The following is a 17,919-nucleotide window of genomic DNA, read 5'->3' on the forward strand; positions in this document are numbered from 1 at the left end:
TAAACAATTCAACTTTTTCTTGACTTTTTCAAATCTCAAAATAATAATAATAATATTAAAATATAATATTTTAATATTTAATTTTAAAACTCAAAATTCTCATTTGAAAAATTTAAGTGGCCAAGCAGAACCTAAAACCAAATCAATTTCGGTCCGGTGTTCGGTTCGGCCGATTCACCAGTTTTTTTTCACCCCTAGTACCAATGAAGCTGGGAAGAATTGAATGAATTTGACATTTGACATGGCCACATGACAGGATTTCTTCACATGATTACTTGGTTTTTTCTATAATTGCATTATCAGCCATGCGCGCAGACTTCCATATTCTAATGTAATCTTGTCGAACTCTTAGGGTCGTAGAATTCCAGTGTCGATTCTTAATAGCATTTACCAGTTCTCTCTAGAAAAAGCTTTGCGATTGCTGCCCATTTGTTTCCATGATTTGCATGGTGCAAGTACGATCCTATCCTCCCGTATATATCAAACTACTTTTCAATTAATTGAAGAATAACAAATGGCAAGATGACACACGGAACGCTTGTATGGCTTGCAAAGCTTCACGTCGGTATAATTTTAGCTATGGCTATTTCTCCGAAGTTTCGTGAAGATCTTAAATTAATTTATCATATGCCTTGATTGGAACGCCTTGAATGGAACACATGTGGCGCTCGCACGCACACATATAATATCAAAGATATGAGTTGGCAACAGCACTAAATTTCAAGGAAACTTCAGATTTTCTGCATATGACAAATTAGACTATTCCAAAGAATAAAAACATGGCTTTAAAGTTAAACTACAAAGCAATTGACTCCTTTCAAAAAAAAAAAAAAAAAAACAAAGCAATTGACTATCCAGACCTCCCTTCAGGCTATAAAATGGTGCCAAGATTACTACTACATCCATATCTAATAAGATCAAGAGATCAATTAGGAAATCTCTGATAAAAAATGGTTAGAGATTTTGGTTCTCTAGACGCTGCTGCCCATGCACATGATGAATTGGGTGTTGCGTTGAAGAGCTCGAGTGGACTACTTTTGGTGGGTATGATCATCATTTCTCTCTCAATTATATCAATGGTCATCTTTGCTTGTGGCGATGATAACCCTCCCAGAAGAAGAAAAGCATCAGGTGGAGGTTGGGTTGGAGTAGTTGCTGCTTTTGGAGGAGCTGCAACTTGTGGAGGTGGAGGTGGAGGTGGAGGCGGAGGTTGTGGAGGTGGAGGTGGAGGCGGAGGTTGTGGAGGTGGAGGTGGAGGCGGAGGTTGTGGAGGTGGAGGCGGGTGTTAATTAAGAAAGATGTGAGAATTGATCACTGATTTGTCTTCAATGATCTCTTTGTAGCATTAAGTATATACATATATATATATAGTGAAAAGGAAGAATTAAATAACAAAAATAAAAGAATATTATTATATATATTCGATTAATCTCCAGCATATATATGTATGCAGTATTCTCTGTAAGCTAGTTAGCTGCATCTTCTCCTAATTTTGTTGTAGTTGAGCATAAAGAATAGTGGAATTGATGTAGCGACAATTTGTTTTCTAGTACTACTTCTGCATTATCTACATATGCTTCCATTGTATGGATGTTTTAAGAAAACCAAATTAGCCAGTAAAGTGACGGAAAACTTCTTTTAGATGATATATATATATATATATTAGATATTCAAAAATAGGAAACCTCATAGATCTGTAATTATAGATCCTATAATTAGAGATATATTCCATTGTCTTTGGGCAGAGCTACTCTAGATACTCGATCTTTTCTTCTAATAAAACTATGCAGTTCTTAATAATGTGATTCATGTGCTCTAATCCTTTAAGCTACGAGAAGGGTCTGGCTCCACAAGCTCACTATTGGGTTGCACCGACGAACATGTTGTGTTGTTGGTGCCAAGTGGCTTCCTGTGGTGTGCACTAGTGAGAATGGTAAGGGACATTGGCGAGGAGCTCCAAGGAGGTCGAAAACCACCACGCTGGTGACAAATAACACTAGCAAGCAAGGTGGTGGTCGATTGCTAGACCTTCATGGCGAGCTAAATAGAGTCGTCTTCTCGCAATGCGAATGGTGAGGAACACCGAGGAGGTTGGGAACCACCATGACGGTGACAAATGACTTCAGTAAGCAACGTGGTGGTCGGCATGGGCTGGCCGGTGCATGGACGCCTGGTTTGGTGGTACTTTGGCAACATGCATCCTCTGCCCACACTGTGCCCGACATGATTAGCTTCCGGTGTCAAGGAACCACCCCACCCTGTGTGATATCCCGTTTTTACGTGTGTTTTTATTGAAAGAAATTAAAATATTGGTTCTTTTATATTAAATTATCAAATTTTAATTGAATTTATTTTGTTATGAAATTTATTTTGTAGAGCTTTCTTAATATTAATTATTGTTTTGAGTTTAAGTTACTGTTTAATTAATTAATTTATTTTTTTTGGATTTAAAATTTTGTAGTTAGTTTTTACTAGTTATTTACTATATTTTAGCTAGATATTGTGTTTAGTTTTTTTTATTCGATTTATAGCTTTTAAAGTTGTTTTCGTTACGTTACATCAGTTTCTAGATTCCAAATATGAGGACTGGACCTCATTTCTATTCCCCATATTTTCTTTTTCTCCTTTTCTCTTTTTCCTTTCTCTTTCTTTTCTCTTTTTCTTTCCTTTTTCTCCACTTTTTCCCACTGGTTTCCTTTCTCTCCTGCACGCGAAGTCTCTCCCCTCTCCCTCTCGACGTTTTCTTCTTCCGCCTAGGACCGCTAGTATCCGCCGCTGTGTACCACACTGCCCACCCAGTTTTCTTCCCCTCTGACCGGTGATCATCTTCACCAAATTTCACTTCCATCTCAGCCACCGTTAACCACCACGAGCTCCTCCAAGCCGCGGTGTCTTTTCCCTCCAGCACCACCGTCGTTCCACCTCCGACCACCATCTCTTCATCGCTTCATCATCGACCTCTTGCCGACCTAAACCACCCATTTCCAGCTCCAATCCGTCACCGAAGCAGCCCCCACGACTTCACTTTCCGTTTTAGACTTTTTGGCCTTCCACCGCCGTTTTTGCTGCCATCCACCGCCGACCCTCACTTCCACTAGCTTCATAAATACTTCTAAGCCATTTCCTATCAATCCCAAGTATTGGTTCGTGCCCATTCAAAAGTGGGTATTTTACAACCCACAGCCACAGTGTTATTACACTGTTACGTTACTTTTTCTTCGCCTTTTTCAGCTCGTTAATCTTTCGGAAATTATTATATAGCGTTGTAAATATTTTTCAAGCTTCATTTTAGATTTGAACCGGTCCGATCATGTGTTAGAAAAAGAAAAATTAGAACCGAATCAATTTCGATCGATTTTGAGAAAAATAAAATCGATAGTGAATCACCAGTTAATTCGGTCCGTTTACCGGTTCACTTGTTTTTTTTCACCCCTAGTACCAATAAAGCGGGGAAGAATTGAAAGAATTTGACATTTGACATGGCCACATGACAGGATTTCTTCACATGATTACTTGGTTTTTTCTATAATTGCATTATCAGACATGCGCATTACTTCCATATTCTAATTTAATCTTGTCAAACTCCATGCTTCACTTTAGGGTCGTAGAATTCCAGTGTCGATTCTTAATAGCGTTTACTAGTTCTTTCTAGAAAAAGCTTTGTGAATGCTGCCCATTTGTTTCCATGATTTGCATGGTGCAAGTATGATCCTATCCTCCCGTATATATCAAACTACTTTTCAATTAATTTGGTCAAAGAAGAATTACAAATGGCAAGATGATCACACACGAAACCCTCGTATGACTTGCAAATCTTCACGTCTGTATAATTTCTATCTATGGCAATTTCTCAGAAGCTTCGTGAAGATCTTAAATTAATTTATCATATGTCATATGCCTTGATTGGAACGCCTTGAATGGAACAAATGCGGCCCTCGCGCGCACACATATAATATCAAAGATATGAGTGGGTAAATGATTGAGCTGAAATATTGCATATTTTAGTTATTTAAAATCAATGTTTTTTTAAATTCTTCATGACACTATTATTGGTTTTAAATGAAAAAATAGTTAATAAGCATAAATACGAGTTGCGATTTTTAATTGATTAATATCATGTTTATGCTTAATTTTATAACTATGATTTAATGGGACAATATTTCCTCACATATATAGTTTATTTGTGATAATCTATTTTTCTTTTAATTTATTTTTGAGTGTTATTTTTATTATTTGTGAACAAGTGACAACCATATGTGCATGATGCAGTGTAGGTGGTGATATTGAGTTGGAAGAAAGATAGAGGATGATGGTGAAGAAGCTTTCGGCAAACATGCAAACCACACATGCTTTGGCAGCCATTCACACGATGCAACCATACATGGACAGCAAGTGCAGAGCAACATGTAATACACATGCAAGACCACAGCTGGCAGATGCCTCATTCGGACAGCTTCATTCGGACCAGCCACTCACACCATGCAGTGGACACATGCAGGAAAGCAACACATGCACACATGCTCACATGCAGCACTCACACCATGCATCACTCACACGCAGATCACTCGGAAGCTGCTGCAGCTCACACATGCATGACAGCAGGGACATCATTCGGACACATGCAGGAGCCACGGCTGGAGAGTGCTATGTTAGCTTTTACTTTTTCGTGGAGGTGGGGGAGGACTTTTCTTGGCAGGCTGGCATTTTAGACTTCACGGAAAGAGGAGAAGAAAATTATTGGATGATTTTCTTTTTCGTTTGAGTGGAGAGTAAGTACAGAATTTTCAACTAAGACATACACGAAATGAAGGAAAATAAGCAAGAAGAAGAGTCAACATTTTCGGAAAGCAATTGATGTGGAGCTGGAATTGGAATTAGCTGAAGGGGTAGGCAGCAGCAGAATTGGTGGGGAATTGAGAGAGGGAGAGACGTGTGAAGAACATGAGCAAGTAAAAGAAATAAAAAGCAAGACAAAGCCAGCCGAAATGAAGATGGGAGGCACATTTCAACAACCAACAACCAAAACGGTGAGGTAGAAAAGAGCAGCCGAGATGAAAGTGAAAGAGAAAGAAATAAGAAAGGAAAGAAATAGCTGGAGTGAACGTGAAATTGATTGCTAGTGGGGCTTTTAATTATTCAATGCATGTGAGAGGAACCGGTGGCAAGATTGGAGAAATTAAATAATTCTTGAAGGAGTGATGTGTGGGGCACAGCCGAAGGAGTTGTTAGCTGAACTCATTAAAGGAAAGAGCAGCCGAGAAGATTGAAAAGTAGCTGAAAGTGAAAGAAGGGAATTGTTAGCTGAACGTGGGCCCTCATTAAAGAAATTGGAAGCAGCAGGCAGCACGATGGACGGAAGAGAGGGGCGGCTGGTGATATTGCAGCTGGTGATATTTTCTTCTTGCTTTGCTTTCATACAGCTGGACGCAGCAGGGGACTTTTCCGTTTGACTAAAGAATTTTATTTGATCTACTCTCTCTTTCGTTTTAGTTTAAAAGCAGCTGGGTTTTTGGTTTTCCATAATTTTTATTTTTACTTTCTCTTATTTTCCGAACAGAACAAGAGTTGGATAGCTTAGCTTAAAGTTTTCTTTCATGCTTTTCGTTCAGACATAGAAGAAGCACGGCAGTTGCAGTTTCAGTTCTTTACTTATTTTCTTTTCTGTTTAGAAGAAGCAGTTTTCAGTTTTAGAGTTCAGTTTTTGTTTACTTGTTTCACTTTCATTTAGAAACTAGCAGCAGCAGCACGTTAGTTTTAGTTTTTTTATTTATTGTATTGCTTTTACTTTGAGACCTCATGAACTAGGCGGTTGGAATTTATTTTCTTGTATTCAATTTTGTTTAGTTCAGTTCTATAGTTTTACTTCTCATATTTAGTTTTTATTCTTTTCGGTTGTAGCGTTGAGCATTTCTTTTTCCTTTCTCTCGTTTGTGTTCATCGTTTGGAGTTTGCAAGCTAGTTTATTTTTCTTCATGCCATTTTCTTTTTGGTCACAAAAGTTTGGTCACAAAAGCCCAAACGAAAATAGTCCTTTTGGTCACAAAAGTTTGGTCACAAAAGCCCACTTATCTTGTAGTGTTGGGTTGTTTTAGATTTTTAATTTATTGCAAGAAGGATTTGGTAGAGAGCTTTTGTTTTTGTTTTAGTTGGGTAATTTAATTGTTGTTTACTTATTTCATGTTATTTATTTTTATTGTTTCATTAAGCTTTCATTTTAATAGTGATTACAATTGTTATGATTTAATTTGAGAATTTGTGATTTAGATGATAAACCCTAGAATATTGGTTTTACGCATTTTCAATTTTCAATGCATATTTTGATTACATTCCAATCTAGTTTAATTCTTAATTTAATTTTATTAATCTCTGAATTTAATCTGTTAGTCATTTACATTCCAAACCGACAATCACAAATCTAAAAAAATATGAATCTAGTCCATGACTAGTAAACTCTTCCATCCATTGTACATATCATCCTCTTGTTTTCTCTTTGTGAAGTTTTTTTTTTACATTTTTCAACAAGTTTAATTTTAAGCAACTTTCCCTGAGGAGACGATCTAGGAATTTATTCCTAATTATTACACGACATCCTCCTGCACTTGGGATAGCATTAGTGCTACTCATTTTTGAGTGAGTCAGTAAATTTGTCTTCAGCACTAAATTTCAAGGAAACTTCAATTTTCTGCATATGACAAAGTAGACTATTCTAATGAAGCAATTGACTATCTAGACCTCCCCTGAGTCTATAAAATGGTGCCAAGATCACTACTACATCCATATCTTATAAGATCAAGAGATCGATTAGGAAATCTAGCTCTGATAAAAAATGGTTAGAGATTTTGTTTCTCTAGATTACGTTGGTGCCCATGCACATGATGAATTGGGTGTTGCGTTGAAGAGCTCGAGTGGACTACTTTTGGTGGGTATGATCATCATGTCTCTCTCAATTATATCAATGGTCATCTTTGCTTGTGTCGACGATAATAGCGACTCTCCTAGAAGAAGAAAAAGATCAAGTGGAGGTGGAGGTGGAGGTGGAGGTGGAAGAAGAAAAAGATCAAGTGGACATGGAGGTGGAAGTGGAGGTGGAGATGGAGATGGAGGTGGAGGTGGAGATGTTGATGGAGGTGGAGGTCACCATGGAGATCATGGAGGTGGAGGTGGAGGTTGTGGAGGTGGTGGTGGCGGCGGTGGTGGGTTTTAATTAAGAAAGATGTGAGAATTCACTAATTATGTCTTCCAAAGATCTCTTTGTAGCATTTAGTATATATATATTATATATAGTGCAAAAGAAGAACTAAATAACAAAAATAAAAGAATATTATTATATATATTCGATTAATCTCCAGCATATGTCACTACAACAAATTTGGCTTTTAGTGACGGTTGGAAAATTGTGACAGTCTTCAAACCGTCACCAAAAAGTATTTTCTGTTACAGTACCGTCACTAAAGATAGATGAGATTTTTTTACATTCGAACAAAGATGAAAATTACGTTCGAACGTTACATATGCGTTCGAACATTGAGGCTACTGACGTGTGAATGTGAAATGTTTTAGCGCTAACGTTCAAACGTTAGTAATTAACGTTCGAATGTTAGTTGTAACTTTAAATTAAATAAGGCTCTAATTTCAAATTTATGCGGTTCTTATAGTGCATAATTTATGAACAAGTCTAAAAAATTGTAATATATATTTATATATACACAATTTGTAAAATATAATTATATATTTATATATACATATAAATATATATTTATTTTTATATATATCTAAAGTGCAGTGATTTAGTATTATAGTTGGAAAATCTAGCATTACAGAAAATTGAGTATTTAAATTAAAAAACAACAGATATATTAAATAATATTGTTCCTTACATATATTAAAAGCAAAATAGAAAATATAATAAAATTTCATAAACAACACTCAAATGAATGTGTTGTTCACGAAAGTCATACTCTATATCTCCTTAGTCAAGGAATCAACCTTCTCGTTGAGGATATCTATGCGATGGGCTATCTCGATGACAAACTTCTCTATAGCCGCATCTTCTATTGCTCTGAGGCTACTATTTTCTAACCCACTCTATCTTAATTAAGCCAATCAAGGTTACTTATATCTGTGGCTATTAATGCAGGCAATTCAAACCTTGGAAAGGATGGAGGCTCTGTTAATTCAAGGAATTCTCACTCATGCATTCCTCCTCCAAAATACCAATAGAGGGACGAATTGAATGAATTTTACATTTCACATGGGCCAAATGATTGGATTTCTTCGGATGATAATTCCTTGGTTTTTTCTACAACTGCATCTTCTGCCATGCTTCCATATTTTAGTTTAATCTTGTCATCCATGCTTCAACGACTTAATTGGGGTCATAGAAATATTCCAATAACTCTTAAGGGACGTTTGTAGAATGAGATAAGATGTGAATTATATAATTATTAATGAAATAATTTATGAATACTAGTAAAATAGTTTGAGTTATGATGCTTATGGGGTTGTGGGAAATGAGAGGGAAAAAAATTTAATAAAAAATATTATAAAGTTAAAATGTTGTTAGAATATAATTTTTTAATTTTTTCAAAAATGCTAGTAATAGAGATTTTTCCATTCCTGACATTTGGGCAAACGCCGGAATGCGTAAATAGCGACCCTCCTATACCGACATTTATTTTAACCATTACCAGCACTTTTCAAACGCTGGCATATCACGATTTTTTGTAATACATACACATATAAATGATGACTTATATAATTTAGTATATTTTATCACTTTTAAACTTTAAATTTTAATCTAATTTTATTTATTTTTGTGATTTTAGATTTCATTCTAATGTGATTTTATTTATTTTTATTATTTTAGATTTGAAGAAATTAAAAATTTTAATTTTAACAGCCCATCATCAAGAGAGAGTTGGATATTAAATATGAGTAATGCTATGTACAGTCGTTGAATTGTAAATGCCGGGTAATCGTTTTAAAAAAGAGTGGGGTCCATGATTAAAAAGTTAGTTTTTTTTTTTCATGTAGATCTCATATTAATTTATTTTTTTCAAAATAACTGCACGCTGCTTGTACAACCACGACTGTAAATATAATTTTTCATTAAATATATGCTTGAGTGAGATTTAAAGTTAAAAATTTGACTTGATAAAAGCTAAGATGCCACGTGGAAAGAAAGGAGTAGCCTTCTTTACTTTTTTTTTTTTTTTGAAAAGGGGAATACCCTTATGCCATTTCATTATAGTAGTGGATAAATCCAAGAAGGAGAGTCCTCCATGGTTACAATAAGTTCAGAAATGGTCAAAGCATTTTTTGCAAGTAAGTGGGCAATTTTGTTGCCATTTCTCCTAACATGAGAAACATCCCACTTAGCAAAATATTTAAGACAAGTTCTAGTTTCAGACATGATCATGCTAGCACAGCTCCAAGCTTCTCTCTCTTCTTGTAAGGTCTTGGTCACTTGCAATGAGTCCCCCTCTAGTACAATTCTTTGTAGTCCTAAATCCAGTGCTAGTTGAGCAGCTGCTAGTGCTCCATACGATTCTGCTAGCAAAGGGTCAGGGAACATCTGCTTCTTATCACGCATGGTAGCAATTACTTGGCCATTGCAGTCCCTGATGATGACACCTATTCCAATTTGGCCCTTAGCCTTATCCACAGCCCCATCCCAATTAGCTTTGAACCATGTCGATGGGGGAGCATTCCATGCATCTTCTGAGGTACATACTTGACTGTCTCTCCTGCTACTCTGGTGAGTCTCCTCCCTTTCAGCCATCATTTCCATCATGATCCTGGTTTCTCTAACAATTACACTAGGGTGAGAGAATTCCTTATTGAAAATGAAAGAGTTCCTTCTCCACCACAGCTTCCTAGCAATTAGAATAAATTCTTGCAGTTCAGTTTCAGAAAAGGCCTTAGACACAGTTTCAAAAAACAGCAGCATGGGAGCTTGAGAGGAAGTGCACTTCTGGAGTTTCTTGGAGCATTGGCCCCACACATCCACTGCTGCTTCACAGCTCCACAGAGCATGGATCACAGTTTCTTCCTCTCTTTGGCATATGGGGCATAGAGGGTCCCTCACTATTTTCCTTTTGAAGAGATTGGATTGAGTAGGAAGAGCTTCATGGCAAGCTCTCCATAGGAAAACTTTGTCTGCCGGGGTGACATGGGTCTGCCAAATGGTGTTCCAAACTGCTTGGAATCTGTTGCTTGTTGAGGCTTGACCTGCATCTTGCAATACCCTTGTTTTCTCCAAATGATACGCACTCCTGACAGAGAATAAACCTTCCTTAGTCCCTTGCCATATTATTTTATCCTTTGATTCTCTAGAACTAATAGGGGTTTGCAGGATCAATTTGGCTTCTTCTTCCTCAAAAATTTCTTGCACTAGGTCTGTCTTCCATCTTTTTGTTGCTGAGTCAATTAATTCTGCTACTGTAGCCTTGGCCTCTAGGATCTTAACTGGGCTTTTGAGCTTGTTTTGTTTGGGATGGCCTAACCATTTGTCTTCCCAAATCTTAATGTTGGTTCCTGTCCCTACTCTCCACCCTGAACCTGCCTCTACAACATGCCTAGCTGCCAGAAGACTTCTCCACACAAATGATGGCTTTGATCCTACCTTAGCTGTATAGAAGGTTGCTGTTGGGAAATACTTGGCCTTGAGGACTTTTGAGGCCAGTGAGTTAGGATCTTGAATTAGGCGCCAGCATTGCTTAGAAAGCATTGCCTTGTTGAAGTCTTCAAGGTCCCTAAATCCCATGCCTCCTGCTGACTTTGCTTGCCCCATTTTTTCCAGAGAAATCCAGTGTATCTTGCGTTCCTTGTCTTGCTGGCCCCACCAAAACCTCTGAATGGCCTTATTAATAGACTGTAGTAGAGTGATGGGGAGCTTGAAAACACTCATTGTGTAGGTTGGAAGTGCTTGTATAACTGCTTTTAGGTAAACTTCCTTTCCTGCCTGAGATAGTGCCTTGACTCTCTGGTTACTCAATCTTGTTCTTATACTGTCCAAGATGCTATTGAAAGACTTAAGCTTGCTACGGCCCACTACAGAGGGCAGGCCAAGATACCTTTCATATGCCATGGCTGATCTCATCCCTGCAATAGAGAGAATGTAGTCTTGGGTTGGTCTTGCTGTGTTCTTACTGAAAATGATTGATGTCTTGTCCAGGTTTAGTCTTTGGCCCGATGCCATTTCATAAACCCTTAGTAGACCAATCAACCTACTCCACTCCTCTGCATTTGCCTTACAAAACAGGAGACTGTCGTCTGCAAAAAACAGGTGTGAGATTCTCATTTGACTTCTTGCAACTGGGACCCCATGTATGAGCCTTCCTTCCTCAGCCTTTTGAATCAAATTGCTCAAGGCTTCTGCACACAGTATAAATAGGTATGGTGACAAGGGGTCTCCTTGTCTAATACCTCTAGAGGGTTGAAAGGTAGCTTGAGGTTCTCCATTTACAAGGATGGCATATGATACAGTTTCAATACAGTTCATCACTAACTCTACCCATGTTTTGCTGAAGCCTAGCTTGTAGAGGACAGTTCTTAGGAAGCACCATTCCACCCTATCATAGGCTTTGCTCATATCTAATTTAAGAGCCATGTACCCTTCTTTGCCTGCCATTTTACACTTCATTGTATGCAAAGTCTCAAAAGCCACAATTATGTTGTCAGAAATTAATCTATTAGGAACAAAAGCAGATTGAGAGGGGGATATTATACTAGGCAACACTTTTTTCAGCCTGTTTGCAATAACTTTAGAGATAAGCTTGTAAGTAACATTGCAAAGGGATATAGGTCTGAATTCAGTCACCTTAGTAGGTACCTTCTTCTTTGGGATGAGTGCTATGTAGGTGCTGTTAATTGCTTCCATACTGCATTTTGAGTTCAGAACATCCAGAACAGCTTTGCACACTTGAGGACCCACGATTGACCAGTTCTTTTGGTAGAAAATTGCAGGAAAACCATCTGGTCCTGGAGAGCTGAGGCCATTCATATGGAAAAGGGCTTCTTCAACCTCTTGCTTGCAATATGGTTTGTTGAGCAACTCATTATGGAAGTCAGTCACACGAGTCTGCAAGGAAGAGAGGCATTCTGTGGGGTTGTTGGGATTTGATGAGGAAAAGAGTTCAGAAAAATGATCATTGAGTAGGGTACTGATCCCCCTCTTTGAGGTTATAATTTGTCCACTGCAATCCACCAATTTTTTAATGGTGTTGGTTTTCTTCCTGTTAGAGGCAGTTTGGTGGAAGAATTTTGTATTTCTATCTCCCTCCACCAACCATTTTTGTTTGGCCCTTTGCTTCCATTTGAGGTTTTCTTCATTTAGGATCCCATCCACCTTTCTTTGTACTTGTTTAATCTCCCCATTTAGTTGCCCGGTGTTCCTCTCTTGCAAAGAGGAGAGAAGTGCCATCTGTTCTTTAATCATTCTGTTTTGATGGCCAAAAACCTGCTTGCTCCACACTTGTAGTCTTTGTTTACAAGAGTTCAGACCCTCTGACATACGTTGCATGATGCTTCCATTTAACCTGGGTGCATGCCAAGCTTCCTCTACCTTCTTAGCACACTCTTCATGTAGTAACCACCTAGCTTCAAACCTGAAAGGTTTGAGTTTCCTGTTGTCCATGGTCTGCAATTTATCAAAAGTAACCCAAATGGGACTATGGTCTGAGTTCGTGGCAGGGAGTGTGTGTACCCTTGAGTCATTGAAGAGGTCTGACCATGCTGCATTACAGAAAGCTCTATCAAGTCTTTCCTTGGTGAAAGCCTCTCCTGTTCTGCCATTTGACCATGTGAATTTGTTTCCTGAGAAGCCCATGTCACTGAGGCCACTCTTGTACACAGCTTCTCGAAAGAGTTCCATTTGGTTATAAGGTCTCAGATGCCCTCCCCTTTTTTCTCCATAATTCAGGATCTCATTAAAGTCACCCACACACAGCCAACCAGCAGCTGTAGTAGGTGTCAGGGCTTGTAGGATTTGCCAACTCTCTCGTCTTTTTGATGTGACTGGGTTTCCATAGAAACCAGTTAGATGCCATGTCACATTTTCCTTCACCTCCTTAACAAGGAGGGAGATGTGGGACTGAGTGTAGGATAAAATTTCTGCCTCTATTCCCTCTTTCCAGAAGAAAGCAAGGCCTCCACTGGCCCCTATTGAGTTTACTATAAAACTGTGTTCATATCTCAGCAGTTTCTTAATTGATTCCATTTTTGGTCTTGTACATTTTGTTTCCATTAAGAAAACAAAAGATGGGGACTTATTTTGCACCATAAGGCACAAATTATTCACTGTCCGAGGGTTCCCAAGCCCTCGGCAGTTCCAGCTTAAACAACTCATTTAATTGGGTGGGGCTGAAAGTCAGCCTCCACCTCAGTTATGTTATGAGCTAGTGAGATGCATACCTGCTCAATTTTTGGTTTCTTGAGTGCTTTGTGTTCTGTTTCTGTCATCCAGAGAGGCCCCTCTCTTTTAATCCCTTTAGGCCTGTTTTCTTTGTCCTCCCCCGGGCCAGCTAGTTGACATTCCATATGTTTATCCCTTGCCTTCCTTTTCCAGGTAGCCCTTTTCTGCATAGTCTCCAAGACCTGGACCTGATTTGAGACAAAATGGGCTAGAGATGAGGCCTGTGCCCTCAGATCATCATTTCTCTCGAGGCCCTTGGAGCCCACTTGGTCCCTTGAGTGCCTTGCTGTGTCTGCATTGAGGACTGAGGCCATAGTGTTGTCAGAGGGTTGTAACAGACCGTTCCTTACAACATTAAAGTTACTTTCTGGTATGTCCATAAGTGGAACCCTCCCAGTTTCCTGAATAGGAAATTGAAAGGACTCTACAGTCTGAAATTTGGAAAGCATGTCTGCATTTTCTGTTTTTGTTTCTGCTTTGTCAACATCAGGTAACTTGGAGTGTTGGTTTTCCTTGGTTGGTTTCTCTTGACAGTTTTGCCCTTCATCCCTGACCTTCCCCTCCTCCATCCGTGGTTGCTCTTCCTCAGGTTGGTGGCAGGTTTCATTGCCATACCTCTTCCTTGTTACCTCATGCTCATTAACAGCTGGTGCACGCATCCATGAACCATACTGCAGCTTATCCTTGCTTGTGGATGCCTCATTGCACCCCTTCTGGTCATGTTTGATAACACCACACTTGAAACAAAAGTTGGGAAGTCGTTCATACTTGAAAAAAACCCAGGTTTTTTTCCCTTCAAAGGTCAGGAAGATCCCCCTTTGGAGTGCCTTGGAGATGTCAACTTCCACCCTCATCCTCATGCATTTCCCCCAACCTATTCCCCTCTCATCTGTTTGGACAGTTAAGACTCTCCCAAGGTGTTCAGCAATCTGAGTCCCTACCTCCTGTGTCATGCTAGCAAATGGCATGTTAAAAACTTGTACCCAAAACACCTCTGTATGGAATAGGACTTCATTAATCGACCTGTGGCCTTCAAAAGGCTGTAGACATACTAACCATCTGTCGAAAGACCATGGTCTGCCACTGATAACCTGTTGCAGGTCTTGCTTATGGTTAAACTCTATCAGGAACTTATTGGTTCCTACTTCTGAAAACTGAATCCAGCTCTTGCATTTCCATACTTTGGACATAGTTGTTTTGAAAGCCTCTCGGTTGACTGGTCTTTCTGCTACTATCATGGCCAGTAGGCAAACCTTGCCTTGTTGCATGATTTTCTGTGTTGCTTTGGATGGAGGGATTACCACACCTTTCTCCTTCTCAGTTAGGCTGAAATCCTCCCATTGTCTTGCAAGATCTGCATCCATGGCTCCACTTCAAACCAGCCAAGCTAGCTTAAGGGACACTACTCTTCCTAGAGAGACCAAACCTCACCCTGGAAGGAGAGGACCTTTGCTGTCACGACTTTTTTACTCTCCGTAGCCTTCTTTACTTTGACTGGTTAAAAGGTTTCGAAACTGTGATATCTTGTACGCGAGACGTACGCTGGGCCAAGTGTATTTGGACGCAGCAGGAGATTGGAGACGCTGGGCCTCTTGGATTTGCACGATACGGATGTAAACTTTATTATTATTATTATTATTTTTTCCCTCTTCGTTTTATCGAAAGAGGCTGGGCTCTTGCACAAAAGGGATGAAAATTAATTTCATTTCATTCGAAAGACGAGTTGTGACTGAGAGGCTAGGACTGCGATGAGTATATTTTAGTAATTATTTTCTTCCATTTTTATCATAAAATTATGATAAATTTATTTATATTAAATTTAATTTTTAATATGAACTAATTTTTTTTAATTTTATTTTAAAAAAATAATGTAATCTAATTTCGAGCTATATTTATTTGTTTATGCTAATTTAAAGTAATTCACTTCTATGTTTATCTGATTTATTTTGAGTTTATTACTTTTAATTGACTATTTATTAATTAGATGATTTTGATATTGTGATTTGTTATCGAAAGAAAAAATTATATGATAGATTTTGGATATTTCGACATATGTAAATATAGAGATCAATAGACTTGTATAAACCTATATAGTATTAAAATCAACATTTTAATGTTTTCTTGTTTTATTAATTTGCATATTTGTGTAAAATGATAAACAAGAATATTTCTAATTAACTGTCGAAAGAAGCTTTTGGATGAATTGAAGATTTGGTAATAAATAGAAAGAATTAAATTCAATTAGTTAGATGAGTAAAGTATAGCGAGGTATTATGTAAAATTGATTTTTCAGAAGTTTTTTTTATTATTAATTTGATATTCGAACAACAGTTTTTTTTTTCTTTTTAATATTTTTTTAAATTTATTTTATTTTAAATTATAATTATAAATAATCTTAGTAACATTTTAAAATAAAGTCAATATTAATATATTTTCGATTCTTGTGAAAAATAAGTTACCATGCACCGATCAACGAATTAACACAATTGATATACAGATAATACGCATGCTGCAGAAAACAAAAATGGGACAAATCGCCACATCATCAACATCCCTTCTTTTTTATGCCCTAACTAAAATAAGAAAAGACGGCATTATCTGCTTACTGAATCTATACGTGGGATAATTGAATAAATTAATTTTCTTTTATTATATATTGTTATATACATTTTTCATACATATATATATATAGTTATTTGTACAAGAGATTGGATAACGAATTCTCTCGTCTTTCTGAAGGTCATCAACCACCGCCGCCGCCGCCACCACCACCACAACCCCCACCACCGCCACCGCCACCACAACCCCCACCGCCACCACCGCCATCGCCACCCCCACCGCCGCCATCGCCATCGCCACCGCCACCGCCATCTCCACAATCTCCGAAACAAGAACAATCTCCACAATCTCCACAATCTTCTGGAGCTTCACGTTTTTTCTTGCGAGGTGTATTGTCATCTCCTGGATCTCCACAAGCAAAGATGACCATTGACACAATTGAAAGAAACGTCACGATCATGCCCAACAAAACTAGCCCCCCCGAGCTCACGAACGCAATATTATCTGATCCACCATCTGCATGGGCCGCAGCGACTTCTAGTTCAGAAACAAAAACTCTCACCATTTTGGAATTTCCTAATTTATCTCTTGATCCTTCTTAGTTATGAACTCATTCTATATATATAACTTCAAACCCGTGTCCTAGTTGAACTTTAAAACCGTGTTGTTTTCTCTTTCTACATACGAAGTTTCCTCGAGAATATAACGAAGACGAATTCGCTCTTCTGGTCTACGCCGGCATGGGTCTGTGAAAGGAAAAGTCCAGGCCATTTTAACAGTTAGTGTGAAGAAAAGTATTGAGTCATAGAAGTACGGCGCCGTGAAGCTTTGGCGAAGTGTTTCGTGTGACGTGTCATTTTGACCAAATTTATTCAAACACGTTGATTGGCAAAAAGTATATATTAAACGAGTTTTGACATATCACACTTAATTAATTAATTTATTTTTTATTTTATTCTTATTAAATTAGTTGAGTTATTTTATTCATCATCACTATATTACATATTTATTAAATAAAAAAATGTGTAATGTGTTGTGTCAAAATGATGAGAAAGTTTTTCAAATCAAATTAATTAGATATCTTCACGTTGTAATTAACTCCATCGGTACTCCTTCAGAAGATTTATCCGAGTCTAGTATCCATATATACTTGGATCTGGACCTGAGTGTTTTATGCAGTTCAATACCCATCCGAGTTAATTCAGATTATGATTCGGGCCGATATCTAGATAAACACGAGTTTTTATAACTCAAAAATTTGGTTACCCGAGGTTGTAGCTGAGTTTTATTTTATTTATTTTATATTTTTTTTTACATAAATACGTACGAAAGAAGAATGAGGGAATCCAAATTCCATCAAACATCGATGCCAATAATTACAAGGTAGAAAGTAGATCAAACGGATAGAGAAGAAGGGATCCAAACCCAAAAAAGATTGAAAAAAGAGGTGTTTGAATTTTGTAGAATGAAAAATAGTTCTTCAGTTTATTTCTCAAAATCAATAATTGAATTTTTGTTATGATCCTAAGGTTTAAATGTTTAACATCCTAATTAGTATCCAATATGTTAACGCCGTGTTTTATAAGCTTTTAGGCCGGGCTCCTCGGGGGGTCTTCCTAGTTATCTGCACAAGCAAAGTTACTTCGAGGTCCAGCAGCCGGGTGGCAGCTGGTTGGAGCCTCCGATACCTAAGTCAGTAGGAGAAAAGAGAGAAGACTCTAAAACCAAGTTATATGTTTTTAGTTACCTTCGCTCGGCATTCAAGCGGCGGCCTTTATACCTGCACCTTGGGTTAGAGACCCATGCCCTGCTCGCCTAGCTCAGAGGTGCCTCCTCCCAAAGCCCATTTAATGTGGCATGGTCTCCAAGATGGGGTGTCATGTCGTGGAGTCCTATCAAGGTGGTGTGTTGCTCCTTCCATGGTAAAAGGGGACAAGGTGCTCTCC

The 17,919-nt window shown here is 38.1% G+C and overlaps 1 protein-coding gene and 1 long non-coding RNA gene across 3 annotated transcripts; one reads left to right on the forward strand and one right to left on the reverse strand.

The window, feature by feature from the left end:
- Positions 1-661: 661 nt before the first annotated feature.
- On the forward strand, positions 662-5,869 carry LOC122279077. Of its 2 annotated transcripts, none has more exons than XR_006229442.1 (2): positions 662-1,300; positions 4,270-5,869. It is a non-coding gene; the product is annotated as an uncharacterized LOC122279077 (long non-coding RNA). The 2 variants fall into 2 exon arrangements; XR_006229443.1 differs by having other exon boundaries at positions 4,275-5,869.
- A 10,288-nt stretch (positions 5,870-16,157) lies between these two features.
- Positions 16,158-16,538, reverse strand: LOC122278689 (glycine-rich protein 2-like). The gene has a single exon (XM_043088875.1). The coding sequence runs from the start codon at positions 16,536-16,538 to the stop codon at positions 16,158-16,160; it is 381 nt and encodes a 126-aa protein (XP_042944809.1).
- Between the last annotated feature and the right edge of the window lie 1,381 nt (positions 16,539-17,919).

Source organism: Carya illinoinensis, chromosome 10, assembly GCF_018687715.1.
Source record: "Carya illinoinensis cultivar Pawnee chromosome 10, C.illinoinensisPawnee_v1, whole genome shotgun sequence".
Classification (NCBI taxonomy): domain Eukaryota; kingdom Viridiplantae; phylum Streptophyta; class Magnoliopsida; order Fagales; family Juglandaceae; genus Carya; species Carya illinoinensis.

What these genes read in the sequence shown, in the direction of transcription:
- LOC122278689 (XM_043088875.1), bottom strand. Translation starts at nt 16,538, where the DNA reads ATGGTGAGAGTTTTTGTTTCTGAACTAGAAGTCGCTGCGGCCCATGCA.